This window comes from Peromyscus leucopus, chromosome 7, assembly GCF_004664715.2.
Source record: "Peromyscus leucopus breed LL Stock chromosome 7, UCI_PerLeu_2.1, whole genome shotgun sequence".
Taxonomy (NCBI): domain Eukaryota; kingdom Metazoa; phylum Chordata; class Mammalia; order Rodentia; family Cricetidae; genus Peromyscus; species Peromyscus leucopus.
Window position 1 is genome coordinate 1,889,438 of NC_051069.1, and position 15,132 is coordinate 1,904,569.

At 37.6% G+C, this 15,132-nt stretch overlaps 1 protein-coding gene across 1 annotated transcript in view; it reads right to left on the reverse strand.

The window, feature by feature from the left end:
- Adam10 (ADAM metallopeptidase domain 10) overlaps nt 1–15,132 on the reverse strand; it is a 109,637-nt gene that overhangs the window by 30,717 nt on the left and 63,788 nt on the right. Inside the window, exons 5-8 of the mRNA XM_028865669.1 lie at nt 12,248–12,348; nt 8,708–8,860; nt 6,519–6,611; nt 3,240–3,423 (exon numbers count right to left, since the gene is read on the reverse strand). Coding sequence (XP_028721502.1) covers nt 3,240–3,423; nt 6,519–6,611; nt 8,708–8,860; nt 12,248–12,348 — 531 coding nt within the window. The remainder of the gene's footprint in view (nt 1–3,239; nt 3,424–6,518; nt 6,612–8,707; nt 8,861–12,247; nt 12,349–15,132) is intronic.

Consider the following 15,132-nt stretch of genomic DNA (forward strand, 5'->3'; position numbering starts at 1 on the left):
CAAAATCATCTGACATCAGTATAGGACATCTTACAACCCAGCCAAACAGCACTCTTTAAAACCATTACAGGGTGTGTGTGTGTGTGTGTGTGTGTGTGTGTGTGTGTGTGTGTGTGTGTGTGTGTGTAGGGCTCGCCATAACATCTGTTTCATTTTTCTATAACTCTAAAAACTGTTCTCAAGAAACAATAAAAAATTAAGCAGTTATGTATGTAAAAGGCAGGAAGTTATCTAAAGATTTCAAGAAAGTTGGTCAAGCTCCTGTAGTATCCACCTACCCCCATTCCTTTTTTTTTTTTTTTTTTTTTTTTTTTTTTTTGGTTTTTCGAGACAGGGTTTCTCTGCGTAGTTTTGCGCCTTTCCTGGAGCTCACTTGGTAGCCCAGGCTGGCCTCGAACTCACAGAGATCCGCCTGGCTCTGCCTCCCGAGTGCTGGGATTAAAGGCGTGCGCCACCACCGCCCGGCCCATTCCTTTTTTTAAAAAAATAAATTTATTCATTTATTTTATATCCTGACTGCAGTTTCCCCTCCCCCTCCCTCCTCTCTCCTCCCACCCCTCATTCCTTTCTTTTGGAGACAAGGTCTTACTAGGTAGTGAAGGCTGGCCTTGAACTCATGATTCCATTAGGATTACAGGCATTTTTAAATGAACCACAGTCTCTAAATGAAAATGTGAAATGGTAGCAGGTTCCCAATCTGAAATAATCTTGTTTGCTCTGGAGGTATTTGGTGAGTAAGCTTTAGAGACAAAAATCTCACACTTAGTGTGCAGCAGTGTTTTCTGGAAGGCTTGTCCAAACAAGGACTGCTGAAACTAATACTAAGGGTTCCTGATTCAAAGGACCACAGGTGGAGCTTGTGAACCACAACATTCTTTCCCAGGTCTCCAGTGATGCAAGCATGGCTAGCTATGGTTCACAGGATGAGAACCATTTCTCACCTGAGACTATCTAGAAAATATGCAAAGAAAATCCAAATAAATACCCAAGCTTTTATAATACTTACTAATTAATAGGAAAAAGGATATCATTAATTTTGTGAAAAAAAATTTTCAGCTATTTGAAGGGAAAAGAGAATAGAATTTATAAAATCTGAAACATCATGGGAGAGAAAGAGCTGAACAACTTGTCACAATGCAAGGAACATGAAAAGAAGACTGCCACAGAGAAAGACTAAAACAATACTACAGGAGGACAAGCAGTCTGTGACATAAATTTGTACTTTAGTGATACACGAATCCAGTATATTTTACAACATGAGAAAAAAAAGCACTGAAAATACAAATAAGGGTACTTATTGTTGGCTGCTTTAGAAAGAGCAAGAAATGTAAAATAAAGCACACTACTTAAGAATATAAAATATAAAAAATAAATCACAGAATACACTAAAGAATGAGAAAGATATGCTTTATACCAGGTAAAGAAAAATCATTTCTTTTCTTTTCTTTTTTCTTTTTTTGGTTTTTCAAGACAGGGTTTCACTGTGTGTCCCTGGCTCTCCTGGAACTCACTCTGTAGACCAGGCTGGCCTTGAACTCACAGAGATCCACCTGCCTCTGTTTAAACAGAAATGAGGCATCAGAAGCAGAAATCAGCTGGGTGGTGGTGGCACATGCCTTTAATCCCAGCACTAGGGAGGCAGAGGCAGGTGATCTCTGAGAGTTCAAGACTAGCATGATCTACAGAGTGAGTTCTAGGACAGCCAGGGTCACACAGTGAAACCTTGTCTCAAAAAACAAACAAACAAACAAGAAAGAAAGGAGAAATCCCTGTTTATGGCTTCAAAGTTTACAAACAACTCAGACTCCATACATCCAAACTCATATCCAAAGAATCTGAGGACCTTTCTACCCATCTTTCAGCGAGTAAATCTGAATTTGTCAACAGCTCCCGCAAACCCACTGTAATGGAATGGGGACTACTCATCTCAACCTTGTCAGTGATGGACCCCATCTCCATAGTGATCATGGATGATACCAATAGAGCCGGACGTGGCACAGAGCTTGCCGCCTAGACTGCCTTTCAGGCAGCACATCTCTGCTGTAAAAATAAAGACCAGAGGAAACCAGATATGCTTTCTTTCTATCTGCTGCTTCTGACCAGAGTTTTTCTGTTCTTTCTCTCACTGCAGAACAGAATAGACTATAAGGGTTTTTGTTTTGTTTGTTTGTTTTTTGTTTTGTTTCTCCTTTTCACAAAGTAAAAGCATAGTTTTGCCCTTTTGACTTTCTGGCCCTATTCCAAGCAGCAGGGGAATTTAGTAGCATTTAGCTTTTGTGGGAAAATGTAGGTTTCCCTTTTAGAGTGTCACAAATACTACTTCTTCCCACAAAATTGTGTCAGCTTCTAGAAATCCCAAAATCAGGGTACTTTCCATATTTCTCTTTTCTTCTTTAAATTTTTACTTATTTATTTATTTACTTAGTTAGTTGAGACAGGGTCTCCCTATGCAGTACAGGATTGTAGGGAGCCGCTATTCAAAGATGGCGCTGGCTTCCTGGTAGCCTAGCTGTAAACAACTCCATATTTGGCTATGATGCACGAGTATGGTAATTGGCCTTATGTCCTCAGCCTATCCCGTGGCTCCCCGTGCTAGCATTCTGGCGGGACCCAATCACAGTACGGCACGTTTGCCTGATTCCCTATATAAGCAGCTGCAGTTTAGTCCTCGGGGCCCCTCACCTCCCACTCTCCCTTGATCAAGAGGCGCTCCAATAAAGTGTGTTCTGAGACGGATCCTCGCATGGTGGTCGTTCTTCCTCGCTGGCCGAGGAGCGCGCCGCACAGGATGACTTTGAACTTACCTTCCCAAACCTCCTGACTCAGCCTGAGAGCTGAGATTACATGTGTGTACACCACAAGGTCAACTCGTACATTCTTTTTAAAATAAAAAACTGCTAACTGCTTCATCTATTCCACCATTGCATTGTTGTGCATCTGGTCTTTTTTTTTTTTTTCGAGACAGAGTTTCTCCATGTAGTTTTGGTGCCTGTCCTAGATTTCACGCTGTAGACCAGGCTGGCCTTGAACTCAACAGAGATCCACCTGGCTCTGCCTCCCGAGTGCTGGGGATTGAAGGTATGCACCACTGCTGCCCAGCTGTGTATCTGGTCTTAACTCAGGTTATGTGAATTAAAGTCCTGTATAGGTACTGTTTTCTCCTACACTTAGTAAAACCTAGTCTTGCCCCCCAAAGTTGCTTTTCCTTCAGAGTATTAAGACATTATCACACAATCTACCTGAAGGTGCTCCAACCCAAGCCAGACCAAGAACACCATCATCAAAATCCCGGTCTGTGAAGACATAGGCCAAGCAGTAGTCATCATGATTCTGCTCAGAATTCAACTCCAGGAACTTCTCCACACCAATATTTGGGAAACGGAAAGGATTTGTAGGGTCCTTTTCATCAGAGGTGGTATTGATCTAAAATCCAAAACAGTAATTTAAATAAGTAATTACTATTGGCTGTTTCCTACCCACCTCCTCCCACATAGACCTGGACAACATTCTTGTGGGTTCTAGAGAACTGCACAGTCCTGAACTGGCCACAGAAACCATAAACACACAAACGAAAAGAAGAAAAGAAAAGCAGGGCAGGGAAAATGAAATTGAAGATGTTAAATTTCCCAGCAAGGATCTGCCAAATTCCTGAACAAAAGCCATAGAGAAAAGACACTGTACCTCTCTAAGTTCTAGTAAAGTAAGTATGGTTTCTCAAACTCAACTGTCTCAGCAAGTCTTACTATGGGAGCTCTACAAATGGGGATGAGCTCTACAAAAACCTCATCACCAGATAATAACTAGAACATGAAATAAGTATGGAGTCCAAGACAAAGTTTGCCAGATTTTCTGGTTCTTCTTGCACGTGAGTTAAACCCAACTAACTTCTTGATTCATTGTTTTCTTGGATATACACAAGAATTTTGAATTCTCCTTTCAACTTCTCTTACTGTTTTAAACTGTTCCTGCAAATCTTTTATCTAATGCTTAGCTACTGCTCTCCTCCACAGTCCCTCCTTCCTAATCTGAAGAATAATCAACACAAAACTTTTACTGAACAACACTTTCAAGTATCAACCTTGCTTCTTCCACCAACTCCCACCTATCCTCTTACATCCTAGAGCAGTTTGCTTTCCCAGGAAACCACGCCACAAACTGGGAAATAGATCTTAGAAAAGATCTATATGAAAGTACATGTTTTTCTAGAAGGCAAACTCAGTCAGTCTGAAAGGCCAGCTATAACTGATACAGTGAGAATTACAGATTCTTAGGATCTACACCCTCCAGAAACCAAGAGGCTCAGAGGCAGGATTAAACACCACTGTGAATAATGATCTAAGGACACACTTCAGAACTTCCAGTTTAAGTATCAATTAACTGTACACAGTTGGTTATAGTCATTTAATACAAAACTATCCAAAATCAGGTAAGTATATATTATAACAACCCATGCATAAAAGCATAAAAGTGCCTTTATCCACTTCATATAGAAATAATTTTCTGACATTTGTTATACTAGCTATAACTAAAAACTGCATCTAAATTTTAGTCAGCTATATTAAAAATAAGTAGTTAATATTTAAGTACTGATAATGATAATCTCAGTTATGATCTTCCAAGCTGCCATATTCTTACTGATACATACGTCTTGAGTGTCAATCATTTTACTAAACTCTACCTTTCCCCCAAAGTTGTTAGATATTCACTATTTTCTATTATGTTACATTTTATTGCTTTGCCAGTAAAACCAATGCTCAAACTATTTTTCACATTTACTTGCACATTTAAGGATTTCTAGTGATTGTAAGTGACTCATATAATATAAACCATATTGCACCTTGAGATAAACCAATGCAAAATCTAATTACACTACCTTTGAAAGTAAGGAATACCTTCAGCTGTTTTTAGATAAACTACATATGTACTAAAAATATCTAGTATATATAGTTATAAAGTCATTTTATGAAAATATAAAGAAACCTTATGGTAAAAATTTTTATAAGAGGGTGAATGTTTTAAAACCCAGGTATATCCAGTTAAAAATTAGAATCTTAAAAGATATGCACATATATTTAAGAAATTCAGAAAATCCTTTACTTAGCCTATTTTATCAGTGATTCAATATTTATCTACATATAAACTGAAACAGTAATTTTCCAAAGCAATAAAATACAATAGAAAATAGTGAATATCTAACAACTTGGGGAAAGGTAGAGTTTAGTAAAATTACTGGTACTGTGAAGATAATGTGTGTATCAGTGAAGAATATGGCAGCTTGGCGGACTGTAACTGAGATTATCATTTTAGTTAAAATCACTAACACTTAAATATTAACTACCCATTTTTAATATATCTAATATTTAGATTCAATTTTAGCTATCACCAGTATAACAGAAATGACAAGAGATTACATTCAGAACCCTGTGGTTCTGTACAATAGGTTTTGAGAGTTACAAATGATGTTACCACAGAAGAGGATTCCATAGCCAAATTTAGAGGAACAGTTTTCTTTCTTAGAGTACGTCTCAAAACCTGACACGTGACATTGTAAGCTGTAAATTTTCAAGATTATAACTGTTTCTCCAACTTCTAATTTAAACACTGTATTTTTCCTCTGTCCTAGAATAAACAAAAGGGACACACCCAAAACAACCACACACAAGGCAAACCTTAAAAAGCTAGTAATAAAAAAGGGGGAAAGTCGAACCGTGTTTATCAGACAAAAGCAGTACTGTTACCTCTATTGTAGTATAGATTGAGTCCTTGCAGATTTGATTCTTGTAGTGGTATGTGTATATGTTCATGTGGAGGTCAGAGGTTGACACTGGGAGTCTTCCTCTAATGCTCTCCACTTCATTTTTGAGACAGTTGCTCCCTGAACCTGGGGCTCATCAAATTGACTAGCCAATGAGCAATTCAGAGATCAGCTTATCTCTGTTCTCCCAGTACTGAAGTTATGAATACATGGAGCCACAACTGGCTTTTATATGGGTTGAGGATCCAAACTCAGGTTCTTTATGGCAGGAACTTTACCAACTGAACAATCTCCCTAGACTCCTAGATTTGTTTCTTAAATCATAAACTCTGTATGTATATGTGCGCGCGCGTGCGGTGCGTGTGTGCATGCGTGTGTGTAAGAGAAGCAACAAGAGTAGATATGATTTAAATTATGTTTACTATGTTATTTCATGTATACAGATCAAATAAAAAGCAAGTATTTTCTTTTGTTGTAACTTGGTCCTTACCAAATTTTTTAATTTTAAGATTTATTTATTTTTGTTTTATGTGTGTTTTGCCTTCATGTATGTAATTGCATCACATGCATGTAGGTGCCCATGGAGGCCAGAAAAGGGTATTGGATTCTCTGGAACAGGAGTTATAGACAGTTTTTGAGCTGCCATGTGGGTGCTGGGAACCAAACCCAGGTCCTCTGAAAGAGCATGAGTGCTTTTAACTGTTGAGCCCATCTTTCCAGCACCCATATTACTTTTTAAAATGTCTTTACTAGAGTTCCTTACTCTTATGCGTTTCACCATGAAACTGATGTTACGGATTCCGGAGAAGTCTGTAGTCTGGTAAATTGTATCAATTGCTTTAACATGACTGGATATCTGGTAATTGAAAAAGAAGACAAAACATTTTAGAGGCATTGTTAAAATATGAAAAAGATTATTAATTTTTCCTTGTAACACCAAGAACTATGCTACACACTTAAATTTTAAAATGTGTATACTATATGTTGAACAGAATGGAAAAGATGAGTGAGCTAGGGCAGAGTGGATATTCTGTTTTTCCCAGGCTCTGGTCAATCAACCAACCAATGAATCAATCAGTTAAGTGCACCCCCTACTTCAGTCCTATTAAAAACTGCTTCATCAATTAAGCTTGCAGAGTCCCATGTCCCCTCCTTTTTTATACACCTTAATGCCTGAAATGTCTTTATTTGTCCTTAAAACTCAAACACTTTCTACAAGAATCTAACATTATCAGGACATGCATTCCTTTCTCAACAACAGTCCTTCTGTTGCTGCACTGGCACAAATTCCAAAAGATTTGTTGATTACTTTCTATGTACTAGGCACTGTTTCAGAGGCTGGGGATTAACTGGTAAATGAAATAGAGAAGGTCCCTATAAGTTAATAAAGGTTTACTATAGCGAGGTATATAGGAGGGAGATAATCTGAATATAAAACGGGTATTACATCTACTTAAATTCTAAAAGGAAATAAATTTAATGAAAGTTCTCAAGAGGTGTCTGTTTACTTAGCTGACTCCCACCTAAGCACTGGCTCTGACCACTCTGCACGCAACCTTCCAACTCATCTACAAAATAGCACCCTGGCTACCATTTAAGTAAAAATATGTACATATACTTCCAAAATGTGTTGGGAAGGCACAGAACATGGTCAAGAAGTAGCATTAATGGAAACATTTCAAAAGCAGTCTATACCAATAAACACTCTAAGGAACAGGAAGGCAGGGCTAAAGGGTCCATCCTAAACTCACATGCCTGGCCTCAGTGCTCCCAATGTCTAATCCAGTTTTCTCACTATTCCTGTTCCACTCTCATATGTGGGGATTCAGATAGTTCTCCAGGCATAATTACATATGCTTTAAAGGAGTTCCTCCCTCTTTACCTTTGATTACATATGCTTTAAAGGAGTTCCTCCCTCTTTACCTTTGAGTTTCCCTTCTCTAACTATTTCTACCTCCTCAAATGGTGACTCCTCCTTAAAGGGTCCCTTTTCTTCATGACTGTAATCCTTAGTGAATGTTGAAGGGCACTTTCTCTTCAAAAAAGGCAGTGCACATTTAAGAATACCCACGTCCCTCTCCATTTACACTGTCTCTCTACAGAGCTGTTCCCTGCCCTTTGAATGTTCTCATTTCTCCCCATTTTTCCACTATCCTCAAACTATAGCTTACTGTAGTCTTGTATTTTTTCAGATTTCTTAAATGCTCACTGTCTATTCCCACCACCAAAATGCAATCACCAGTTATACCACAGCACCTCATCTTCTCAGTCTCAAATCCTTTGAGTCAAAATAAATTTAACAAACTTTCTCTAGGTATCTTCAACATAAAAAGACATTTTAAAGGGTACCCTCAAACATTTCTATTTTCATAAGGATTAATAGACATTACCATAGGTAGTGTGGTAGAGCAAACCTGTAATCCCAGGACACTTAGGAGGCTGAAAACAGGAGGATTACCATGATTTCAGCCTCAGCACAAAGTGAACTCAAGCCACCCTGGGCCAGAAAGTAAGACTTGTTCTCATGGGGAAAGGCAGGGAAAAACTATAAATAATAATTTTACTTGGAAAATGCTAAGTAAGTACAATAAGACACAAAACAGAAATTATACATTTCTTACTGGAAAAATTCCTATTCTCTCTTTCAAATTCAAAATGAAGATGGAACTGTTTTCAAAGGTAAGTATCATAATTGTCTACCATGCATGAGGCCAGCCCCAAGTCCAAAACACTTTCCTATCAAAACAAAACAAATAATAACAAAAGCCTACGTTCAGTGTCATCAGCAACTTTAGGAAATTGTTCCCTTTATCTCTCTTCTGATTAGCAATCCATGTCCTCTGCACTTAGTTTACCGACTTCCCCATGGCACAAGTCAAACTGTATACTTTCTTTCACTTTTATATAAGGAAACAGTAGGAGAACTCATAACATGGTGAGTAACTTAAGTACCTGGGCAATCACAGCTTCTCGTGTTCCATAGTATTTAAAGAACAGGTGATCTGTCTGGATATAGAGCTGACAAGTATTTCTTTCAGCCTGAGTTGTGCGCTTTTTCCTCAGGAGCTCGGGACCAATACTAGCAGCATGCTCCTCTTGACGCGCCTGTATGTCAAGAGTCATTTCTGGTAATTAGCTTGTTTCACAATAATAGGTTTTTATAGTTTAGAATACATATGTTGGACAATTTCATATCACCACCATATCATGTGACTATGTAATACTGCAAGTACTTTTAAAGCCATTAGTATAATGGGGGCCACTAGAAGTTAGAAAGAAAGGCAGGAACGTGAGGGGTAGCTAGTGGACACCAAAACCTAGAAGAGGAGGAGTGCCATGCTCTGGTACTCTATGGCTAAGTAGGGCAACTCTGCTCTGTTGCAGCTAATGACAATCTCCCAAACAAAAGAGATTGAGAATTCTTAACACACACAAAAAGTAGTAAAACCTGGGGAGATGGAAAATGAGGACTCTGATCATCACACACACACACACACACACACACACACACACACACAATAAATATGTACAAATATGTCACTTACATTTGGTAATATTTAGAAATTATGCATAAATATCACTTTTGTCCATAATATTCTCCACATAGATAACTTACTATTCAAGCAATTCCTTCCTTTTTAAACATTTTCAAAGTGTATTTAAAGACATATTCATTTAAATGTAAAGTAAGTCAATAGTCATGCATAGTAATTTAATATCTTCTTCAGTTCCCATCTACAACCTAGTCCTACCAAACTCCTAAATACCTAAGGAGTCTAGACATTTTCCATGGCTCTGACACTCCAGCTAAAGCTACTTACCATCTCTGGACTTTAAACTGGTTTTCATACTATAATCTTTGCAAAAAAAGAAAATGTACTTATTCATCTGCATACTATTTTTCAATGAGTTTCTAATACTCCAAGGATAAAGCTCTCAATTCTGCATATGTTCCATGAGATAAGTAGCACACAGCATCTCTTTACCAACCAAACATTTTCTTTTTCTATGCTGCTTTCAGAAAAGACCCCATGACCAAAGCCTAACTACAGAAGCCTTCTATGATTCTCTAGAACACAGCCTGCCTGTCTCCTGCCATTCTTTGTACATGCTTATGCGGTCTCTCTTGATCCGGTTAGTATCTTCTCTCAGACGGAGAGACTGCCAGTTCACCCATTAGATCACTTCACAGAACCATTCACCTAGTTTCCTTATACAGGGCAACCTTACATTTATTATTTGTTTAATTTCTGTCCCCAGCTCATCACTATCACTTCAACCACTAGAATATAAGTTTTTAAAAAAGAACCTCATTGTGCTTGTTCTTCACTATATTGTTATCACTTAATAGATTTAGCAGGAAGTATTTCTTTAATGAATTGCCACTACTGTTGAATTTAAACACTCAGAAACATTTACAACATCAAAAACATCGTTTTAGGCCTAATTTGATAGCCACACAGAACCTGAATTAAATTTTAAGCCACAACTCCAAATTTACATTCACATTTTATACTTTCCTTCTCCCTTGACAATCCCCCTGCTAATTTATATAAACTTTAAATGCTGTATTATGTTCCACAAAAAAGGAATAACAGTGAGATAATGAATATGTTCATTTGCTTTACTATAATCATTTTATTCTCTATGTATCTATACTATAGAGACTATACCATAAAGATACACAATTTTGAAAAAGAATTTTAAGTGCCATTATAGGTAAAAACAAATTCTACTGGGCTAGTGATATAGTTCAGTGGCAGAGTGCTTGCCTAGCATGAACTAGCCCTAAATTCAATTCCCAGTCATGGGGGATGGAGAAATCAATACTATTAAAAAGCTACAGTCCTAAAGAGTACATTTGGAGGAAGCATGCCTTTAATACTATTTTCCTCAAGATTTTCATCTAGGTGGTTTCTAGGTGGTGCCAGTCTGTTCAGCTTGGAAATGACTGAAAAGTATTTCATATGTACAAGTTTGTGTTATAGTTCATATTTATAATCATGTTATTTCATAATAAAAGATTTGTGTGTCAATCTTATGTTGATCTTAGCTACATTTAAAGTTGCATATACAGCTTTTTTTTTTAACTTTAGGAGAAAAACCTGAATGCTCCAATACAAAAATATTTTTTGAGGAAGAAATTTAAATTAAGTTAGTCTTAAGTATGAAGGTGATTTCCAAGCTGAGTAATTAACATAAATGGTCAAATTTATTAATCATATAATTCAGACTTTCCCTATCTTTATTGGGCTTTATTCTCTATTCAACCGTCCCTAAGAAGTGAACTGAAAGTTCCGTCACATGGCCTTTCTACCTCTCCTTCTGGTTCAGTCAATCTCAGCTGTATCTTTCTGTTCAGAGACAAGGTCACATGCAGCAAGGCCAGCCTTAAACTCAGACGGAGCTGAAGATGACCTTGAAGTTCATATCTTGCCTGGGCTCCTAAGTGCTAGGAATACAGGTACCTACCAAGTAAGCTACAGCCCCACGCCCTGCTTTATATATTTTGAAGTTATAGTATAATGTTGTAACACAAGAGAACTGAATCTTTTAAAAATGTATTTATTTTACTAATGCTTTTTTTGCCTGAAGTCTACTTTGATATTAATAATTAGAGTTTGTAATTTTTATCTCTTACATACTTTTCCTTTCAGTCTTTCTAGATTCTTATATTTTAGAGGAAGAAGTTAACTTAGAGGTAACTACACAATCCTTAACTTAACAAAATCAAATATACTTTTAATTATTCACAGAAAATTTAGGAACTTGAGAACACATTCATTACATTTTCATCCTGCCCCTGCCTCCCAAGTACTGGGATGCATGGTGTTCACTACCATGGGTAATTTCACATATTCTTTTCTTTTTTTTTTTTTTTTTGGTTTTTTTTTTTTTTGTTTTTTGTTTTTTGTTTTTTGGAGACAGGGTTTCTCTGTGTAGCTTTGGAGCCTGTCCTGGAACTCACTCTGTAGCCCGGGCTAGCCTGGAACTCACAGAGATCCACCTGCCTCTGCCTCCCGAGTGCTGCGATTAAAGGCGTGCACCACCACCACCCGGCTCACATATTCTTAAAGTCTGTTGTTCTCCTGGAGTGTTTATCTAGCATTTGCTTAGACACTCAAATGGTATAAAAATTTAGGGGCATGGTAACATAGCCTAGACTATTTATGACTAAAAAATCAAATAGAAAAAAAAAAGATCAATGTGTAATTTAAATGTCAACAGCACTGAGCTTTTATTTGAGTGAGTAATCCATCATCTTGGCTTTTGTAAAGATTCAGGACTCTCAGTTTTAAAACAGGTGACCAGCACTACCTCTTTACTACTGCTAAGTTATGTGCATGGCCTCTTTGAGCATTAAACAAGTATAAATATTTTACAACAGTGGTATAACTGTTTCATAATGCCTAGAACACATATGTGAAAAGAAGAAACATTTGCCCAAGTACATTTCCATGTCTTAAGTTTAACAAATGCTGAAATCCTTACCTGTGCTCCTTCCTCTACTCCAGTCATTTGGTACTTCCTCATCCTTTCAAAGACGGAGTGATCTGCACAGCCCCCCTGTGGGCCGTATTTATGGGGATAGTCTAAAGCAGACAAGAAACATCATTGCTACATGTTTAGATAGAGCCAGCATCTTATCAATGAAAAGTTAACTATCCTAATTTGGGACTGGAGAGACGGTGCAGTGGTTAAGAGCACTTACTGCTCTTCCAGAAGACCTTGGTTCAATTCCCAGTACCCACATGGTAGCTCATAACTGTCTGTACTTCCAGTTCCAGGAGATCCAATGCCTTCTTCTGGCCTCTGGATACCAGGCATAGATGTGGTGCATAGACACATATGCAGGCAACACACACACCAAATAGAAATAAATTTTAAAAATTAAATATCATAATTAATGAAGGCCATAAATGTTTAGTGAACATTCATGAGAAAGGCACCTATGCTAGGGACTTGAATCCTGGTTCTAGCTTTTTATCTTTGGACAATTTCTGAATTCAAAAACAAAATATAATTATTTTGTTCTTAACTTTCCCACTTTAGATAATCAGAGCATCTTAAAACTGCAATTTACCTCATTTTTTTATTTATAACTGTCCCTTTAGTACATTAAATTTCCTACACTACAAATGTACATATTCCCTCAATCTGAGCACAGGTCAATATAAGATTATCTTTGGCTAGGGGTCCTTCTATGAATACTAACTGGCCTCAGATAAAGAGTCCTCCAAAAATATTCCATGGCATAAAAAAGATTTATTTTCAATTTATCCCATTATAATTCAAATGTATGCTATACAAACTAATAACTATTTTATCATTTGTTCTCCCTCATGTATTAATTTATCCTTAGCTAAGCTGATTTTGTTTTCAAATAAACTATAATTTAAGTGAGTTTAAATGTTTATTCTACTCTCTCAACAATCTACAAACTTCTTTCTTATTAAGATTCTCCTTAGTTCACAAACACATTTTACAATCCAATCCAATAACCACAACTAAGAGATGTGACAAAATAAAATGCCAGGATACAGGTAGGACAGTATGCACTGGAAAGTGCCTCAGCAGTAACTGCAGAAACCAGGAAAGTAAAATGCAACCATTGCCAAGATTGGGGGGAAGGTAATAGTAGGGTATGGTGATCTGATCAAGGAAGTGGAAAAAGGGGAGCTCCTTAAGAAGGTGGAAAAAGGGTAAAGGGGAAGGGCAGGATACAAAAGATCTAACAGGGAAATGGGAAAAGGTGGGCTCTTTAGGAGCTGGGGAGGAAGGTAAATACAGGAGGAAGGAAGGAAGGAAAAATAACAACAAGAATGTCTGAAAATGCCATAAGGAATCATACTATTAACTATGCACCTTAACAAAAAACCTATAATACATGTAATTCTGTGTATAAATACACTTAAATAGTTTTAGTGAACTTTTCTCAAAGACCACAGAACAAAAACCCCCAATACCAAACAGGAGAAGCCCTCTTTTGAATTTTTGGTCAGGATTGTCCAAAAGTCTCCTAAAACATATAGCCTATTGCTATTGCCCTTGGTTGTTCCCAGAGTCTCTATTGCTGCATGATACCATGCACTTCAGAAATGAGGTCCAGAGACCCCTGAACTGGAACTGAACTGAATGCCTCCTTCTCGATTACTACTTTTATGATACCGGAAGGCACCATGAAGCTTACAAATGAAGGAGGCAAACAATAGCCCTACCTAGCTATGATGCTTATAAACCACATCAACGACCAGCATGACAAAATAACGCTAAGGGTATAGCGGGAACACATATACATTGGAGGTAACCAACAGTTCTCTAATTGGATTTAAGGCCTGCTCAACACGAAGGAAGCCCAGTACTAGAAACCTAGCTAGCCACTCAGTGCTAGTGCATTCATGGATATTAAGAGGAGAATCTATAACTACTACTTTACTAAAGCATAATTCCTAACAACAATTTGTCCTTAAATATCTAGTAAGTGTAGTCTGTACCCCACATTAAGGAAATCTCTTTGCAACAGACAGAGACCACTACAGAAATTCACAACCAATCAAAATGCAGAGTTAGAGCCCAGTCCCAGTGGATTCATCTACAAAACACTCCCACACCTAAAGCTCAGGGAACACTGAGGATGAGGAGGCAGAAGGATTGTAAGAGTCAGATGATCAGGGAGTTTGCTGTGAAACTGTGTCTCCTAGTAATGTGAGAAGCTACACTCATTAAGTTTCACCAATATAACTGCCCAAACATGAGCTGAACATGGATGACATCAATACATATGCCAAGGTGGATAGAGAAAAGCCCAGAGTCTTAACCCTAGGCAAAAAACTATAGGCAACTAAGGAATGCTGAGACCAGGAGAAATAGTCTTCCTCAGGGAATAATAACACACCAGTTGGTTATCTAATACAAAATGATCAGTCCGGAAAACATGTATAAAAGTAACATTATACAGATTGAGCAGGTTATATTTAGCAATGTATATTTATATACATATATATATATATGTATATATATATATATGCATGAGATAACAATGAAAAGTGAGGTCATGAATTTCAAAGAGCAAAGAGGGGTACATGGGAAGGTTTGGAGGGAGGAAAGGGAAGTGAGAAATGTAGTAATTATAATATCAAAACATTTTAAGTAAAACAAAAAAGATTATTCATTCTATTTTTCAGAAGACAACAGTGTAGATGATGATTTTGCTGCTGGCTTAGCTGGTGTGGTTGTTTGAAGCTTGAATGGAAAGGATTAGGAGGTGTGGCCTTGTTGGAGGAGGTGTGTCATTAGGGGGTGGGCTTTGAAGTTTCTAAAGCCCATGCCATCCCCATGACCTCTCTCTGCCTGTGGTTGTCATCCCAACATGTAAC